The sequence below is a fragment of the Sinocyclocheilus grahami genome, unplaced genomic scaffold (assembly GCF_001515645.1).
Source record: "Sinocyclocheilus grahami isolate Dianchi unplaced genomic scaffold, SAMN03320097.WGS_v1.1 scaffold432.1, whole genome shotgun sequence".
Taxonomy (NCBI): domain Eukaryota; kingdom Metazoa; phylum Chordata; class Actinopteri; order Cypriniformes; family Cyprinidae; genus Sinocyclocheilus; species Sinocyclocheilus grahami.
Window position 1 is genome coordinate 479,094 of NW_015505611.1, and position 19,041 is coordinate 498,134.

General features: G+C 36.1%; 1 protein-coding gene across 1 annotated transcript in view; it reads left to right on the plus strand.

Moving 5' to 3' along the window:
- Positions 1–703: 703 nt before the first annotated feature.
- LOC107551771 (MAP7 domain-containing protein 1-like) overlaps positions 704–19,041 on the plus strand; it is a 36,620-nt gene continuing 18,282 nt past the window's right edge. Inside the window, exons 1-6 of the mRNA XM_016233494.1 lie at positions 704–1,041; positions 12,013–12,207; positions 13,698–13,766; positions 14,109–14,129; positions 16,804–16,967; positions 17,823–17,931. Coding sequence (XP_016088980.1) covers positions 975–1,041; positions 12,013–12,207; positions 13,698–13,766; positions 14,109–14,129; positions 16,804–16,967; positions 17,823–17,931 — 625 coding nt within the window. The 5' untranslated portion in view covers positions 704–974. The remainder of the gene's footprint in view (positions 1,042–12,012; positions 12,208–13,697; positions 13,767–14,108; positions 14,130–16,803; positions 16,968–17,822; positions 17,932–19,041) is intronic.

Sequence of the window (19,041 nt, forward strand, 5' to 3'; positions counted from 1 at the left end):
ATGTATTTATTTTATATAGCTATATATAGCAGAATACAAAACATTTATTTTTACAGTTTAGTTTTAGTTAACTATAATAACCCTGTCTGCAATTTTATTTATATATATATATATATATATATATATATATATATATATAGCAGAATACGAAAAAAAATCAATACAAACTTCATTTTTTAAAATAAATAAATAAATACTGGTAGTAGTAGTAGTAGTAGTAGCATTTATTACATTTAATTAAAATATTAAGCATTTTTACTGATTTTTTTTTTTGGCAAAATGCACATATTTTACTTTTTTAATAATTTATGAAATTAAATATATTGCGTTTGCAGGCCCACCAGGTCATAGTGTACATTTGATGATGACTAAAATATGGGATCCACTTCAGTTTTCCAGCGGGACGCATTAAAGGACGTGTACCCTTGTGCCTCCATCCTGATGCCGCAGATCCAGCTTTTAGAAACCGAGAGGGGGAGCCATTCTGCAAAATTAAAAACCTGCCTTTTCTTTCACAGCACATGAGAAGACTCCAGAATTATTCTAAATGTATTTAAGAGAATTCTAGCTATAAAACTAGAAACAGTGTATATAAACATGAATAACCTTTTCAAATGCGCTAACTGCGTGTCAGTTTCCCCCATCCAGGTGAATGGTACACTCCAGTGGATAGCCCGAGAGCGTCCAGCATCGAGCCGCTGTATTCAGCTAGCGGCTGCTGTGCGGTGGGTAGGGCCCCGGACCTGGGCCCCCCTCTTTCTCTATCTTTAGTTTTCATAGCTGAGATCACACATTTCAGTGGGAATAACGAATGTAATCAATCATCGATCGTATTACTCTATTAATTGAGCGCAACTGTTTGTTATTGACCAGATTTAAAGGGCCACTGCATTCGGGTGTGTTCATAAGTGGGAGTTCCTCTTTTTTACGCGTCTCTTTTGGACCCTGTAATGGAATAACTGAGACTGCAAACCATGAACAAAATGGAGAACAAGGCTCTAGAGAGCAGCTTTGAAGAAAAACTTACGCTGTCAGACAAAGGTAAGTACAACTGAATTTTAAAAAATAGGTATAAAATGTCCATGAACCCCTGGATAAACGCACTGGTGGTCAAAAGACGCAGAATATATTGCTAGAGAATTAATATGTGCGCATATTTTCAGTCATGTCATGTTGTTTATATTTTGTATAAACCTGTTATTATGTTAAAGCTTGTTCATTTAGGTTTCTGTGCCACCTGTCATTAAGAAAACAACAAAAGTAACGGCCCATATGCGCGTGAGCTGGATAACGGGTTTTCGCATTTCAGTGAGCACAATTTGGCGTTTAATGTCAGCACTCTTAATTTGTTGTACCTAACACGATTCGTACATTATATTAGCTGTTTTGTTTGATCATTACTATATTTCCACGAGAAAAGCATCCGAGCGTTTATACATGGTTTCATGGACTTAAATGCGGTATACCGGTGTGCGCAAAATAGCTACGCGCATGTCTAATTAACCGCTACCTGTCTATTACAGCCCGTATTAATAAGCACCAAATGAAAGCCCACAGATTTTTTTGTTGTTGCATCATGATTAATCCGTCTATTGCAATGTTATGACACAGAACTCAATGTGATCCAGCAATTCGAAACTACAAAAATATATGTTCTTAATCAGTATGTTATATTGTTTGCCAGTAAAACAATATCTAAACACCCTTAAAACAAGATTAACTGACTTATGCTAAATTTTAAGCAATTTGCCAATGGGTTAAAATACATTATATATTGATTATCCTATCATTTTGTTTCTTAAGTAAATGAGGAATTTTTGTTTTAAAGAGTTATCAATATTTTTTATATATAATATTGATCTTATATTTATTAATCTATAGGCTATCTTTTATTAATAGGACAAAGATACTGATTCCCAACTTTCCAGGCATGCAGATAATGTTGGATTTTCTTTTACATGCAAGAGGGAAGATTTAAGGCTGCTCTGTGCCTGCTCAAAATTCTGTGTAAAGTCACAATGCCGCATAAAACCCAGGCTAAGTTATACCTGTTCCAAACGTGCAATTGCTTTGTAAATGCATTTATGCCACTTCTGTGCAGCATTAAACAGACACCTAAATGCCACCTCAGAAACACTTCTGTGCCACCTTTGTAGTGCAAATTTGATGTAGCTTTATTAATTTTGAGTGGGATCATATTTGAAATGTATTCTGTAGAATCATTTTTATAGATCCAGGTATGAAACCCAGAGGTAGCAGGTTCAAATCCCGTAAGGCATAATTTATGATCTACAGCTATTGTGTCCTATAGCAATGCATTTAACCTCAGGCTAGTTATAATGCAATGTAAGCTGCTTTGAAAGAAAGTGTCTTCTGAAATAGGATGCAATCCCTTAGGTTTTACTAGAGTCCTCTAATAAATGAACTTTAACGGCAAGGTCAAATGCTGCCTCCAGATGTGTGGTTGCAGGTAGAGCAACGCCAGTAGATCGGTGTATTATACTAAGGAAACATCTAGTCATTATCTCACGAGATCTTAGTTTGAGCACATTCCTGTCTCTTGGTATGTGTAGTTTTAAATCAGGTTGTTTTGAACTGGCAGAATGCACCAAAAGAGGAGGAAACTTGTAAGCGCATTCCTATGTGATGACTGTGTTAAAGACAGTCCTCGTTCTCAACTCTCTTGACCCGGGCCAGTAAACTACAACCTAGCAACCCCCCAGAACACCTTAGCATCATGATGATGATAATTAGTATTACATTGTAAAGCACCTTTAATGTTATATTGATCTGCCCTGCCATTCTTGTGGCTCTTTAATAACCTCATTCCTGCTTTTTTAAAAGACCTTACTCAGTTCCTTCCACATTTTTTCCTGTATCAGTTATTCACATCCTGTGAAGGCAAAGCTGATTTTAGATCAGTGGCAGCTATGTCTCACACCTTGGGCCATCTGAGTCACGGACACCAGTGTGGCATTATTATCAGCTCTGATGGAGGTCTTGTGCTGTAGCCTGAGGCTCAGAGAGCCAGAGAGAGATAGACAGGTCAGAGAATCCTCTGTACAGCAACATTGATTGCTTTGTAGTGAGTGTTTTGGGCACAGGACCAAGATTCTCCAAGACTGAACTTGTTCAAAGGGACACTGTTTCCCCATCACAGATGAGTCTCTACAAAGACTGTCAGGTTTTCTCTCTCACACACTGCAAGACATTTTCTTATGCTGCACAGACAATAGGATTCTGCTTCATAACATAGAACTTTATTTTGCACTATTTTTATTTTGCTGTCTTGTTTAGAGTAAACCTAGAGATAGCCAATAAACCTAGTTTAGAGAGCCAATAAGAACCTAGAGTGTTTTGGAACCTTTTGCCATACGAGAACCTTTAGGTCATACATTTTTTTTTTTATTGTTTTATTTCCAATACTAGTTGCTAATTTTGTGGCTATAACGTCATACTGATTGCTTTGTAGTTTTTTATATGTAGTTCAGTATGGTGACATACTTCAAATCTGCAGAAGCTGCAGTACAAATGTTTATCCACATACAAGTTTGCAAGGTATGGGCACATGCATAAAATCTCCAACTCACAAACCAAATGTCAATGTCTTAAGAAGAAAAGGGTACTTTGCTGAAACTAAAGTGCTGCAGAGAAGCATTAAATAGCCTTTTTTTAAGACTAGGCCTAGATGAGAAAGGGTTTATTTCCTGTGGGATGGAGTTATTGTTCAAGCCAAAGGCTCTTGTCTGTGTTAGTAATGTATGACGTGGATATTCTCATTCTCAGACACTCAGAGCCAATGACGAAATATTTCCTGCTTTTTTTTCCAAGAGGTCTTGGAGAATTGGAAATTTCGATATCCGGCCAAAGTGGCCAGCTCAGCAGACTGCGTGGGATTATTGCGACAGGTTTTAGCTAAGAATTTCATCATAATATTACCCAACAGAGTGCTATAACAAAACAAAAATGCTTTAAAAGCATTTTCCTGCTAAACTAATAACCTACAAAGCTTTCAGAGGGGATTTGAACTGTATCCTAATCATCTAAATCTGCAAATCATACAACTGTTGTAAAAAATGTAGATAATAGATATAGGTATAGATATAGAAACCCAAAAACCCCATTTTCACTTCTGCTTTCAGTGGAAAATATGAGTTGTTTGTGGCATATGACCACATTTGTATGATTTTGTGGTTCAAACATCATGGCAGTCGGTGTAGTCCATGAGTAATCGTGACTGTTTTCACCATAATGTCGTTGTATACTAGTAGACCAAGTAATGAGAGAGGATGACTTCTATTTTTGGAGGTATCTTTGGCAAGAGCTGTGTCATAACCGTGTGGGAAGACGGAAAAGGAAAGGGAGGAGGAAGGAATAGAGAGAGGAGGGAAGCAGCAGCATGGAAGGATTTCATTTAGATGTGAGATGTTGGTTTCCAGAAGCCTGAATCTGAAGTTTTATGTGAGCGGAAAAGCAACAAAATGAAAGAAAAAACGAGAACTATAGAGTGCTATAAAAATTTGCCTGGAAACAGTTTGGATTGTAGTAATAGATGGGAAACTATATGTTTTTAATATGATTTGTGCGCTGAATTGATATCAGACATTGAATTTACAAGAACTTAACTGTATAGTTTTCGCGAGTTGCTATATTGTTCTTTGGAGATAAAACATTATTTTTTAAATATAGGATCTTCAGTATTTTGGTTTCTGGGTTCTTAAAAGCACTGATATAAAGCAAAAACCCTTTCTAGAGTGTTTAGTGGAATTTTTAAGAAGTTGTATATAGAGATATCTCAAAGATATCCACCAATGATGGATTTGTTTCTTATTAATCTTTTTGCTTCACAAACCGTTAGTTGATGGACTGGAGTCATGTGGATTACTTTGATTTTTTTGGTTTTTATCAGCTGTTTGGACTCTCATTCTGACGGCACCTATTAGGGTTGTGACGGTGAGGAAATTTTCCCACCGGTTAATCGACGTGTGACAACACCGGTAATACCGGTATCTCCGTTGGGGTGGGGGGGGTGTTAGTTAGTTTGATTTTCCCTCTTTTCTTCGCTTTCAAATGGCTTGTGAAAGTGCCGTGTGCATTTTACTTTCACTTTCAAATTAGCGGCAATTGAATTGCTGCAATTCGGCGTCAAGCAATTGTCCGTTTGAGCTTTCCCTCTTTTCCTCAGATTTCTTGGCTTTCAAATAGCTTGAAAAAGCACTGTGCGCATTTTACTTTCACTTTCAAATTAGCGGCAATTCGGCGTTGATTCAATTCAAGCAACAACAACGTCAAACTCATAGAACTTTTATTAACAAAACGAATAAAAATACACCATATATGCCCAGTGTTGGGGGTAACTATAAAATTACATTACTATACTATTACAAGTAATGCGAGTTACGTAATCAGATTACTTTTTTCAAGTAACTGGTAAAGTAATGCATTACTTTTTTAATTTACAAGAAAATATCTGAGTTACTTTTTCAAAAAAGTAATGCCAGTTACTTTGTTTTCCCATTTATTGACTGACAAGTCTCCTGTCCCCTTAGTTTTTAAAAGTGTCTGTCCTCTAACTGAACTAGGCTAAATGATTTTTGTTACTATAAAAAAAATCAAAACGACGGTGGGGGCCAGTGCCGTGGTAGGCAAATTACGTAACCGGTGTTGCGGCTTAACACCGGTATAACCGAAAACACAGGCTATCGCAGCAAGCTTAGCACCTATTCACTGCAGAGGATCCATTGGTGAGCAAGTCATGTAATGCTAAATTTCTCCAAATGTGTTCCCATGAAGAAACAAAAAACCCTCAGGTCATTCATGATGTGTTTGTCATCAGATTTTCATTTTTGTGTGAACTATTCCTTTAAGAAGCAATAGACAGACGATGAAGTCATTTTTACATGGAGAAACACGCTCCAAACTTTATTTACCCTAAAGCTCAAAATGATGGCATGCACTGATGTTTTAGATCTCAGAGGCATTTCTTTTTAAACTGATGGTGTGCACCTTGAAATTAGAGAGTAATCGTCTTAATCTGCAGTTCTGCTAACATAATGAGGTGTGGCGTCTGCAGCAGGGCCGTGGAAGTTTTTGTTGGCAAAACTGTTTTGTCGCGGCAGCTGAAATGTAAACAAAGTGAGAATTTGCGTGATTAGATCACGTCTTCACTGTTGCACAATGACTTTGTCTCGGCGGCAGGAAAACAGTGGAAATCTGTCTCCGTCTTACGTAAGCGGGGCATGTGAATTCCTTTTGAGACGAAACATGAGAAAACAGGATCCCCTCAAGGACAGAAGATTTTAAATTTAGCTGAAGGAATATGTGTTTACTAACATACAGATCTAATCTGAGGTCAAACTGAATAATTTCTGAATGATGAATCTCATTGTTGGTGTGCAGAGATGATGTTTGTAAAGGATGATTAAATATGCTAATTTATGCAGAAATGCAGCTAATTTTTCTGTAATTAGACACAATGTTACATGCCTAGGGTCTAGTTTCTATTATATTCAAGCTTGTGGCATTCTAGCAAACTTTACTCAACACTTTTAGTTTATAGTTTCATCGGGTGTGATTTCTTCCATTCCTTTCGCAGACCAAAAGAGGTTTTCAGACTTAATGAGTTCCTGTAAGCACATTAGACACATTAGATCTCCTAAACCTCTGCAGAAGTTGAAGAGCTTTTAAAGGTCTTGCTGGTATTTAAAGCTTAAGAAGTGCTATATGAATATTTGTGGTTGTGGTTTTAAGTAAACAGTAGGAAATATCTACTCTGTGAGTCTCTCAGTGTCCTTGTTTAGCTCCACTGCTGCTTTCTTACGGTCATGTGCCTGTGTGTGCAGATCTCAGGCACCCTGTGCCATGTTGTGTTCTGTTGCCATCCACACAGACAGTAGCGACGCATGCCACACATGCCTGAGGTCCGACAGATCCACTGAGCCTTGTGCTCTTCCCTCCGCTGCTGACACACACAGACCTGTTATGGACGTGCCACTGACCCACTTCACACCATTGTGTCTGTAAATCCCTTCATCGAGCACATATGCTAATGCAAAACCCACAGAACGGAGCGTATTTACAGCTGTATATTTAAATCACGTCAGGGTTTTCAAAGGAAAAAACACAAATAGGATGTTTTTAAAATGCAAATTCTTTCATCTAGATACTAAAATGTAAGTTTTACATTTATTTTATTTCAGTTTAAGTTTTTATTTATTTAGTAATCATTATAGTGAATCAATTTATACTTATTTCAGTTAGTTTTTTCAGTTAGTTTTTTCATAGCAACACCTTGGCAACCACACACAACACCCTATCTTGGTGGTGAGTTTTGCTTGCAGAAAATGTAACGGTCTACTTTTCTCTCATTGCATTTCTTGTCTACTATCTATTTTTACTGTTAGCTAGAGGTGAAACTCGATCTGGCTGCGATGGACCTGACAGATCTGTGTCTGTGGTGCGGAGCCCGTCACGTAAACTTTTATACTCAAACGCAGGTGTCTGCATGTTTAGCTGACTGCGGTCAGATGCCCTCTGCTGTGGCTACAGGACTGCCTGCACAAACCAAATCATCAGGAAGAAGATTCATCCTGGCCTTTTCTCTGAAACACCAAATGTACTGTAGCACAAAGTCTGTCAGGAGGATCTTTCTTTTTTTTTTATCCGAAATTCCAGACCTCTCGTCTCTGTAGTGAGGTTTTCCCTTGCTGCGTCTCAGATGATCTGCCCGGACACGTCCTAAACCCTTTTTATGCTTTAGTCTCGGGTTTTACTGCTGTTTTTATCTCTTTGTCCCTTTGCCCAAACATTGTCTCATCCCTGAATTACATGCAATGTTTTTCTTTCTCTTTCAAGCTCACAAAACTTTGGTATTGACCTCTTTTTTTCTACATTTTCCCCTAGTGCATCTTGGGAGGTTTTTTATTTGTTCCTGTTGCTGTGCTGATGAGTAATTAAAGACAGCGTCAACCATTATAATTAGTATAATTAATCATACCACAGCACTGTTACGCTGGCATTACCACCTCAGGTGGTGCATTAATTGATTTTTAATAATTCAACTGTAAAGCCTTGTGCACACCGGGACAATTATCGCACGCGCTTGTCGCCAACATTTTTCGAGACTTTTTCGACGTGTCTTTGTGTTCATACCCAAGCAATTTTCACTGGCGATGAGCTGAGTGAATGTGCAAATTCACTCCCTGACATTAGATGGCGCGACAGCCGATTTTTGTGTTGAAAGCTCCAATCTCATTGGTCGGCCAGTTTTTAATGCAGTGCGTCAAACCAAAAAAACGAACCCAAGGCGTGTTTTTAAAAATGCTTTTACGCCTGGCATTTTGCGCGTCGGTGCATGTGCACACTCACATTGGCGCCCTTTGTTTAGTCACGAGGTGTTAAACGTCAGCGATTATCACGCGCGATAATCGTCCCGGTGTGCACAAGCCTTAAGTCATCAATTATTCTTTGCATAATATCATACCTCAACTTTTTAATATCTCAAAAAAAATCACTAAATCACTTATAAATGCATCACATTATAGAAATGATATTGTTATATGTATTTTTAAGGTTTTTCTCCTGAAGTTACTAAGCCACCAAGACAAATCAAAGGAATAGAAGAGAAAAAGTAATTGCGATTTTTCAAATTTATGAAAAGCTCCAGATTTGCTGTGCGTATTTGTAGGACTTTAAATGTATATATTAAATGTATCTAAAAAGACATTGCAATATTTAAGTGTAAAAATTAAAAAAGAATACAATGATTTTTATTATAACTTTTTATAACTTTAAAATGAAAATTTACAAAAAGTCTTAATTTCTTCATTTTCAAATGTTAAACTATTGAGCTTTCAGTTTGGCGATAAACCACGCCTTGTATCATTTATTCATTATTAAATAAATATTATTTATTTAATCTTGCAGCCCTAACTAATGTAGATAAGACCAATGGATCCTCAACCAATGGATCCTCAAAATATCCCCCCATGCGCCTTACTTTTTGATTATTTTACAAACATGGAATATAATTGCAGTAATTCTAACAGGTCTAAATGCATTTAACGTAACTCATAACTAAAGAGCTTTTGACTTCAGCGGTCAGGGGGCATCCTGAAAGATTTTGTTAAATCTCCGTCCTAAATTTGCCGTAATGTTCTGATAACAAATCAGTGTCTGCTTATGGTATCTCACATCTAATATGCTTTATGTAGCAGCCTAATTGCTGCTGTGAAGAACTAATTAATTCCATCTCCAAATTAGAGTAATTTAACATCTGATTAGTGTGAGCGTATCTGTTTCTAAGCAGAAGGAAAATGAAACAATTCTGTGTCTTTCCCGGGACAGATGGCGTTTCTTTGTTAATGCAGACAGTTTGTCCCATTGGTCTCAGAGTGAGACAGTGCTGCTAACCTTCACAGACCGAACATGCGAACTTGACTTCCTCTAAAAAGAGAGGGTAAGCTGGGACTTATCATTGGACTTTGATGTGTGGCTCAATGTTTGTAAGGGGTTGAATTGCCAACAGTGTACTTTATTTACTGCCGTATGGTTTTCTCTGAGTTATTTACAGTAGCAAAGCTCAGCGATGGTCTCTTCTGAACAGCAGTAGCGTCTGTAGGCAGTCAAGCTTTTTGTCTTCCTGTCATGAGGTTGGCCCTAAGAAGACGACAGCTGCACATTTAAAGACAGAAACCTCATCGACCTCAGAAACAACTGGAGAAACACAGACATGCCCTCTAATCAAAACAGGATGTTCAGACCCACGCTGACCTCATGTTTACCCCCTGAGGTCAGAGGTCAGCTGTTCAACATTGAAGTTTTGATAAAAGCTTTAAACTTGGTGTGGCACAGTAGTTATGATTGACACAAGGTCAGTGGTCAGTTTTTAAGTTGCAATTTAACAGACATTTTCTGATTGTTAATGACTAGTGCATATCAGGATTATTGTAATTAACAAAAAAAAACATAAAAAATGCAAAATTATCATTAAAATATTTTTGTTAAATACCAAGACAACATTTCTCATTTTAATTTAGTTTGACTTGATTATTATTAAAATAACTCAAACTAAAACCAAATTTAAAAATTAATGCATATATAAAAAGACATATTATTAAGACATATAAAAACTAAAACTGACATAACACAGAACACAATCACTTTAAAATGAAACTGGAAAATATCAAAATAAAAAACTGATTGAAATCTACAGATGCAAATAGATAAATGTGACCCTGGACCACAAAACCAGTCATAAGGGTCAATTTTTTTTAATTGAGATTTATGCATCATTATGCTGAATAAATAAGCTTTTCATTGACGTATGGTTTGTTAGGATAGGACAATATTTGGCCAAGATGCAACTATTTGAAAATCTGGAATCTGAGGGTGCAAAAAAAGTTTTGAGATAAGAAAAGATAGTTTTGACCCATAAAATGTATTTTTGGCTATTGCTACAAATATACCCCAGCGACTTAAGACCGATTTTGTGGTCCAGGGTCACAAATTAAAAACCTAAATATATTTCCCTCATGAACCCCATTTTGGGAAATCCTAATACAGGCTATAATTTTGGTGTGCCACTATATAGATAATTGACATTGATCTTTTTGTTGTGATACAGTAGCATTTGATGCTTTTGCAAATGGTTTCTTCATATAGCTAGCATCTAGCTGCATTTGTTAGAGATGAATATGACTTTTTGCCCATTTTCAACCCTCTCTGCCCAGCACTGTCTGTTTGAAGCTGAGATGAAGCTGTTATCTTGAAACCACCAGCCCTTTAAATGCCCTTCATTTTGCCTCTCCGGAGGGTCTCGCTGCTCCAGCAGACCTTCAACACGTCTGAAGCTTTTTCTGCATCAGATGGGAAGAGAATAAACATATTTAGTCAGCTGTTAAATGAGCGGTCACTACTGATCCTGTTATCTAATTAGATTCAAGCCATAATCATTATCCAAACTCATCTGAAGGGCTGCAGTCATGGATTTCTACAGCATAGCGTTCAGTTAATCCTTCAGAAGCCACTCAATCCATTATGTTAGGGATGGGGGAGGGTTTATGACTTGCATTAAACTGATGAAAGCACTACGTTGGAAAAGGAAGGCCTAGGAAGGGTACAGTCAACGTTTATCGCATGTGTGGTGACAGTGCTGATTCCTCAAGGCCTCATCCGCATATTCAGAGAAAAGAGATACACAGGAGTCTAATGATTCTCTGCTGTGTTTCTCATGTGAAAATCCCATGGGAGGGAGATCACATGTCGTGTTTAATGTATTTTACGTGTGAGTCAAGTGTGAACAGGTTGCTAATGCCCTACTAATGGGGTTGAAGTGCTCGGTTAGCGAGGAAACCGAGTGAAATCATTTCTGCAGAGTGAATCTGGGTTAAAATCTGATACTGCATGCTGGAGCATACAAATGACTGTATTAACAGTCCTGGAGATTCTGTGTTGATGCACACGAGTCCTTAAAATGATGCTTCAGTTGCCAGGGAATGATGCTTGAAATCATGAGTTTGGTTAATATGCAAAAATTGACCATGGTAGCCATAGCTTAAGTTTAACATTATTATTTTTATGATTAGTATTTTTTACAGATTATATAGCTATCAGTTTGTTTGTTTGTTTATTCCACAACATTAACAAAAAACTTAATACAGACACAAAATTATACATTTTCCCCACATTTTCTGCCAAAAAAAAAAATAAAATAAATAAATAAGCTGTACAGAAGGGTAAAGTGTCATTATTCAACTCAATTTAGTTCAGTGTTGATTCAGTTCAGTTCAATAACTGTGTCAGTGTTGCAAAGTTCATCAATTATGATTGTGGTTAGTGCCAAATTACCAGTTTTATATATAGTATTTTATTGCTGTCAATTTACTCTTTTTCAAAGGATGATTCTAATTGGCAAATTCTGCTTTATGTTTTTAATGTAAATTAATTCGCTAATAATTATTAATCAAATTAATAATTTTCTCATTCTCGGTTTCGTTTCTCTCACTCCTCCAGTTCTCACATCTCCTCCAGGGACGAGCGGCACGCTTCAGAAAGAGATTGAGTTGGACAGTGAGATCCTGAAAGCTGACGACACAACGGTCACAGACTCCTCCCTCATAACAGACCCTCCCTCAAAAACAGAACCAATCAAATCTGACCCGAGACCCGGCACACCTGGATCCAGCCCCAACCCGCCGACAAAAAAAGGTACAATATACCGCAGTACAAGCTTTCAGGTGTTGAATATCAATTTTGTCTATAGAATTTTTATCATTATATTGAATGAGAGAACTCAGACACATAGCAACCACCATAGCATGTATAGACAGATAGATTATTATACAAAATATATTATTATATAATTATAATATTTTTAAGATTTATTTATCATTTTAAATATATTATATATATTTTTTTTTATTATCATATACATACAGTATATATATATATTTATTTATTTTTGTTCTATTACTAGTCATTTGTTTTATTTTTATTCCATTACTTTTCATACATATATTTATATTTACCATTTTTACTAAACAAGTGAGATTTCACTGATTTCGCTAGCATTGGTAACAGTTACTAAAATTTTGTTTATTTTATAGTTGCTTTTTCACATACTCACTTACAAGAACCATTTAGAATATAAAGTACATTTTCTCTTTTGAATATGTAAAAATACAATTTTAGGAAAATATTACTGATTACGACATTTGTGATAAAACCTGTACAGTAAAAGGTTGAAAATGAGAAAACATATTGGATGAATCCATACACCCTCAGCAGTTTGATTAGTTGGAAAAGCGTTGCCTGTATATTGCATTACAAGGAGGACATGCTTAACGAGAAGAACGGATAGATGAAACACTGATGCATGAGTCTTAATTGAATGAACATCCTTTACATGTGACTGTGTGATCAGAATAATACCTGACTCACCACATTTCTCTTCAATGCTTTGAGTTAAAGCACCTCTGCGGTTAAAGAGCTGGAGTCACACTTATTTTGATTGAATCAATACACTCCTGAGGCTGAGAAGAAAATGGAAAATGTCAGTTACAAGCCTCTAAATACAGCATATGTCTTACCTACCGTGTCAGCCAGCTCTCATCAGATTAGAAGCGACATACTTTACACTTTTTGTAGAGTTTTACAAGTCTTTCCCCCCAAAAGTTTAGCTAGAATATCATCATTTTTTCCATTTCCTCCGTATTCCTTAGAATTATAGAGGTTGTTTTACTACTATACCATTAAGACTACTATACAAAAATGATAATGTGTTTGTGTTTTTAAAATATATATGTTTTTCAAATATATACTGTATGTGTGTGTGTGTGTGTGTGTGTATAATTGATATTTAATTTATGTATAATTAAAATTTTTGAATTTGTACTTAATTGCACTGTTTACTTAATTAGTATTTTATTCTATCTTAAGTTTTATTATCATGCCATTGCTTTTGTTAATATTTGTATTAATATTAAATTTTTTAAATAAAGATGTTTTCCCCCTAAATATCAATTGGAATATCAATGGTATTGGTATTGGCTACTAAAATGTTGGTATTTCATTTGCATTTCATTCTTTTGCATGGTATTTCATTTGCAAATGACATACTTATGTCCATATACATTTTACTGTCATTTAAAAGGTATGAAAAGTACATTTAAAAGCGTTATCTGCTTCTTCGTCAACAGATGGGATGAGTTCAGAGCAACGGCAGAAACAAGCCAAAAAGCGACGAGAGGAACGGGCCAAATATTTGGGTGAGACTTCATAAACACAGCTTTTGTCCCGGGACACGTTCAGCCCTGTAGAGCTAATGATATGCTTATGCCACACAAAACATTTATCTAGCAACTGAAGAACATATCAGTATAAATATATATACAGTTAAAGCTACTGGGACTACAGAGTCTGTGTGAGGCCAAATAATAATTAACCCAATTATATACTATTCTCATGTGTAATTATGTAATCAAACTTTAACTGCCAATACAAGGCCAACTGGTTTCTAATGATGTTCAGCGAGAAGCCAGAAGCATCATTTAAAGGTAGAAACTGACGTGACTGACAGATGTGCTTGTGATTTGTGTTTACTGCTGCAGAACAGCGAACTCAGGAGCAAGGTAAGATACGTCACGCGATCAATCATTTGATTAAGCGGATCGTTTCCATTTATTTCATGCCCTGTGATCTTTTGAGTCCTTTTGTTTTTCACCTTTGGTTGTGTCCAGTTTGATTCAGTATTACTTTGTCCACAGTTAAGGAATATTATTTTATATTGGTTATATATAATACATGTAATACAATGTAAACATTTTTTTTACATTTATTGCAGCACTGCAAATACACAGGCTGTCCCATGCTACAAGTGATTATGAAATACAAGCATATTTTAGCATTTCCATGTGCACCAGGCTTCATTAATCAATGCATGTGTCTCATATTCTCCACTTTTAACGATCTGATAGATCCCTGCAGGCACAGGGTGAAAAACGGGCCATCATTACAGTTCATTAAGCAATGCCTCTCTCTCTCTCAGATTAGCTGTAATTATGTTTGCCATCAGCATGATTAGCCTGCTTGGATATCAGCTCACTTTCAGCTGTACAGATAAACCACAGTTTCTGGCTGTCCAGCTGTTTATCGGTTCCACAAGTCCAGCCTTGCCCCACAGCAGCAGACTTTACATAAAGAGGTTTATTGTAGTCTGGGATGAAATGTCGTAGCTTGACAAATGCTTTGTATACAAAGACATAAACCTGGCTTAGCTGTTAGAATGAAGCGTGCGTTGTAATGCCGGATTGCTGCTGCACGGAATTTCATAGAGAACTAAATCTATTTTTTAACGCAGTCGCACTGTCATATAGCATATTGTATGAAACTAATAGGATTAGCAAGCACTGCTTAGCTCGCTTGCGGTTCACTGCAGCTTGAGACCCAGTGGTTTAAAGTGAAGGCTGAGATCATCTTACTTTGAAGGATATAAAACAGAATTGTTATATAATTTAGAAAGGATTGAAGGATTTTATGTAATTGGATTTGGAGAAAGTCAGAATTACACATGATTTTCTCAGTGCACAAACTACATGTCTGCTAGTACACAGTTTTAAAAAGTCTACATAAGAGACTATTTAAGATAATGTTAAAAGTGAATTCATGAATCTGAAATGTTGTAATATTTTATGTAGTAAGAAAGCAATGTAAAGCAATATAAAATGTAATGAACATTAGGCAAAGAGTGTATTTAATGCTCAAAAAGATAAAAATACATACTGAATGTGAAACTGACATTTTGTCTTGATTTTATGTAGTTAATAATATATACATATAGTATATACATATACACACATGCCTTATATAAATATTTTATATATACTTGTCACTGCAATGTCACTGAATTTCCTATGGTATAAAGCGGATGTGTCTTTGAAATGAAACAGGTTAAAGTTAATAAAGTGGGTCGCCCCACAAGGATCTAAAGCGATGTTGTGATTGGAAGCAGTTCCTCTGTGTTTGTATTCCTCAACTCAAATCCCATCTGGACTGCTGTGTGTGTAGATTTAGTTATGGTTGAAGGACTGAAAAACAGGAAATTCCACAGTGTGATGTCTTGTGTGTTCCTTAAATCGGGCCTGTGACCAGAACGCATCCAGCTGCCACACAGCGTGCTTGGGGTTTCAAATAAAGAGCTTTGATTGGTTTTTAATTGTTTTTGAAGTCAAACGACTGAAACCACATGAGAGAAAAATGCTGTTTTATTAGCAGTTTCATTTTCCTCAAGCAATGGATTTATAAATTTAAAAATCCAGTTTTCAGTGGAATGAACGTTAATGAATGTAAAACAATCAGTTCTGATTATAAGATAGGAAATTCGCATAAGAGATATTTTTCATATCTCATTTATTTCTGCCGGACAGTAATGAGATTTTTGCTAATTTGAGACTTTTGCTGAAGTTTCCTGCTTTTCAGATGTTTTTCTTGAAAAAGACTTCAGTGTCTGCTTGAGGTTGCCTTTGAATATGCTCAGATTTGGACAGACCAGTCTGCAATCAAGATTACAATCTTATTTGTGTCTATTTTTATTTCTCCTAAGGATTTTTAAGAGTAACATATGAGGGAAAGACACTTAAACAAATTGTTAAATAGACAAAGATGAAAATTAGCTGAAAAATTTACTCATTCTCATGTCATCCAAGATGTAGATGAGTTTTTTCTTCATAGGAGAAATTTAGATTTGGAGAAATGTAGCATTACCATTACATCACTCTCTCACCAATGGATCCTCTGCAGTGAATGGGTGCCATCAGAATGAGAGTCCAAACAGCTGATAAAAACATCACAATAATCCACAAAAAAAATCCACAGGATTCCAGTCCACCAACATCTTCTGAAGCAGAAAGCTGCGTGTTTGTAAGAAACAAATCCATCAAGACATTTTTTAACGTCAAACAGTTGCTTCTGGCTAAAATACAGGTCCTCTATGGATATTATTGCTTTCTAAAGTGAAAAGTTGTCTCATCTGAATCAGGAGAAATATGCACAAATCAAGCACCGTTTACAAGCAAAAACAAACCAAAAATAGTTCTAAATAAAATATGCCAGAATTTGTCCAAATCTGTTCTGATAAAGAAACATACTCATTTACATCTTGGATGGCATGAGGGTGAGAACATTTCAGCAAATTGAGATTTTTGGGTGAACAATTCATTTAGATGAATTGTAATTGAGAACGCTGACAGAAAATGGCATAAGATACAGCAGGCAGCATCACTCAAAAACTCTCTCTGTTCCTCTCAGCGGCCAAGAAAGCTCAGTGGTTGGAGAAGGAGGAGAAGGCACGGCGTTTGCGCGAGAGCCAGTTAGAGGAGCGCAGAAGGAAGTTAGAGGAGCAGCGACTGAAGACGGAGAAACGAAGAGCTCTACTGGAGGAAAAACAGAGACATAAACTAGAGAAGAACAAGGTATGGAGACACCATGTGCTACTAGTTGCAACCAAAATGTTCATTGAGACAGCATGACAAAATTTCAAAGAAAGGTCCATATATTATAAATATTTGATGCATAAATAATGTGCGAGCTAAACTTATTAAAAAAAAAGCTTAAGTTTCAAATTATAAAACAATTTTCATACAAAATTTTGAATATGCATTCAAAAGTTTGTGGTTGGTATGTTTTTTTTTTGTGTGTTTTTTTTTTAAAGGAAATAATTATATTCAGCAAGGATACATTAAACTGGTCAGAAGTTACAGTAAAGATGTTCATCATGTCACAGAAGATTTCTATTACGAATAAATGCAGTTCTTTTCAACTATTCTGAAAAAATGTATCACAGAAAAGTATTAATCAGCACAGCTGTTTTCAGCATTGATAATAATAGGAAATGGTTCTTGATCTGCAAATCAGCAAATTAGAATGAGATCACGAAGGATCACGCGACACTGAAGACTGGAGTAATGATGCTAAAAATTCAGCTTTGCGTTATGGTTATATATTAAAATGGAATACAGGCATTTTAAATTGTAATAATATTTTTGTAATATTTTACTGTTTTTACAGATTTAGTAGAGCATAAGCAACTTCTTTCAAAAACATAAAAAATCTAACTGACCACAAACTTAATGGTAGCATATACTGTTAAAAATGAAGATGAAAAGTGTTGTGAGACTTTCTAATTGTCAAATTTAGTATGTCCCTAGTTTACATTTGATGAACTACCAAATGAATTCCTGTACCAGGAATATAAGTGATTCAGAATCTTATTAGGATGAAAAAAATTAACCACAAGTGGTCTTGTGATTGTCTTGTTTTCTCTGCAGGAGAGGTATGAATCTGCCATAAAGAGGTCAACCAAAAAAACGTGGGCTGAGATCCGTCAGCAGAGGTGGTCATGGGCCGGCGGCTTGAACCAGACCTCCCGCAGAGAGAGTAAGTGTCATTAGTCAAACCTTACACCCTCATACAACTTTAAAGTCTAGACTTATCATTACCTTTCAAAACTATACTCAGCAACATAAAGAGAATAATATGATATAAGCTTGGAAGCTTTATATGTTGACACAACATTGCATTTGACTACAGCAGTGTTTGTTCTGTGTCCATATAGATGAGTTATAGCAGTCAGTTTGTCTTCAGTGCTGAGATTTTACTGCTGTAGATGGTTAATAGGCATCATCCTCTGGTTTTGATTTTGTTGACCCGCTTTAAGTTCATCTTGACATCAAACGTGAAGGAATAAAACCATCTTACGATGGTTTCGCCACCACAAAACTTGCTAATCATTGGCATCAGCATCATTTATATGGTTTATTTTTTGTTTTTCTTTGGTTTTTGTATGTTTTTTTATTCTTTAAAACCATTTTTTGTCTGGTTTGACTGGTGTAGCTGTGCTAGATATACTGTAAGTAGGTAGAGGACTGTGATAATATATTAAGGTGTGATTTTTTTTCTATATTATTTGACCAAAGAGCTTAAAAGAGATGTCATATTGGGATTTTAAAGGGGTCATATGATGTTGCTAAAAAATAACATTATTTTGTGTATTTGGTGTAATGAAATGTGTTTATGCAGTTTAAGGTTCAAAAAACACATTATTTTCCACATACTGTACATTATTTTCCACATAATGTACAGTATGTGGAAAATAATGTACAGTATGTGGAAAATAATGTACATTATTTTCCACATACTGTACATTATTGTTTCTCCTCTATGCCCCGCCTTTCTGAAACACGTCGATTTTTACAAAGCTCATCGGTCTGAAAAGCGAGGTGTGCTGTGATTGGCCAGCTATCCAGTGCGTTGTGATTGGCCGAATACCTCAAGCATGTGACGGAAATGTTACACCTCTTACCATATTGTGATGATGCCCTGTCCGGCCGGAGCGACGAGACAAAAACATTAAAACCCATTATAAACGAGGCATTTGTTGCATCCAGTGGGGACATAATTACGGATTATAATGACTTATACTGTCTTTTTATGCGTTGCGTTGCATCGCGCCAAGTAAACATAAAACCATGTCTGCATTTGTGATCG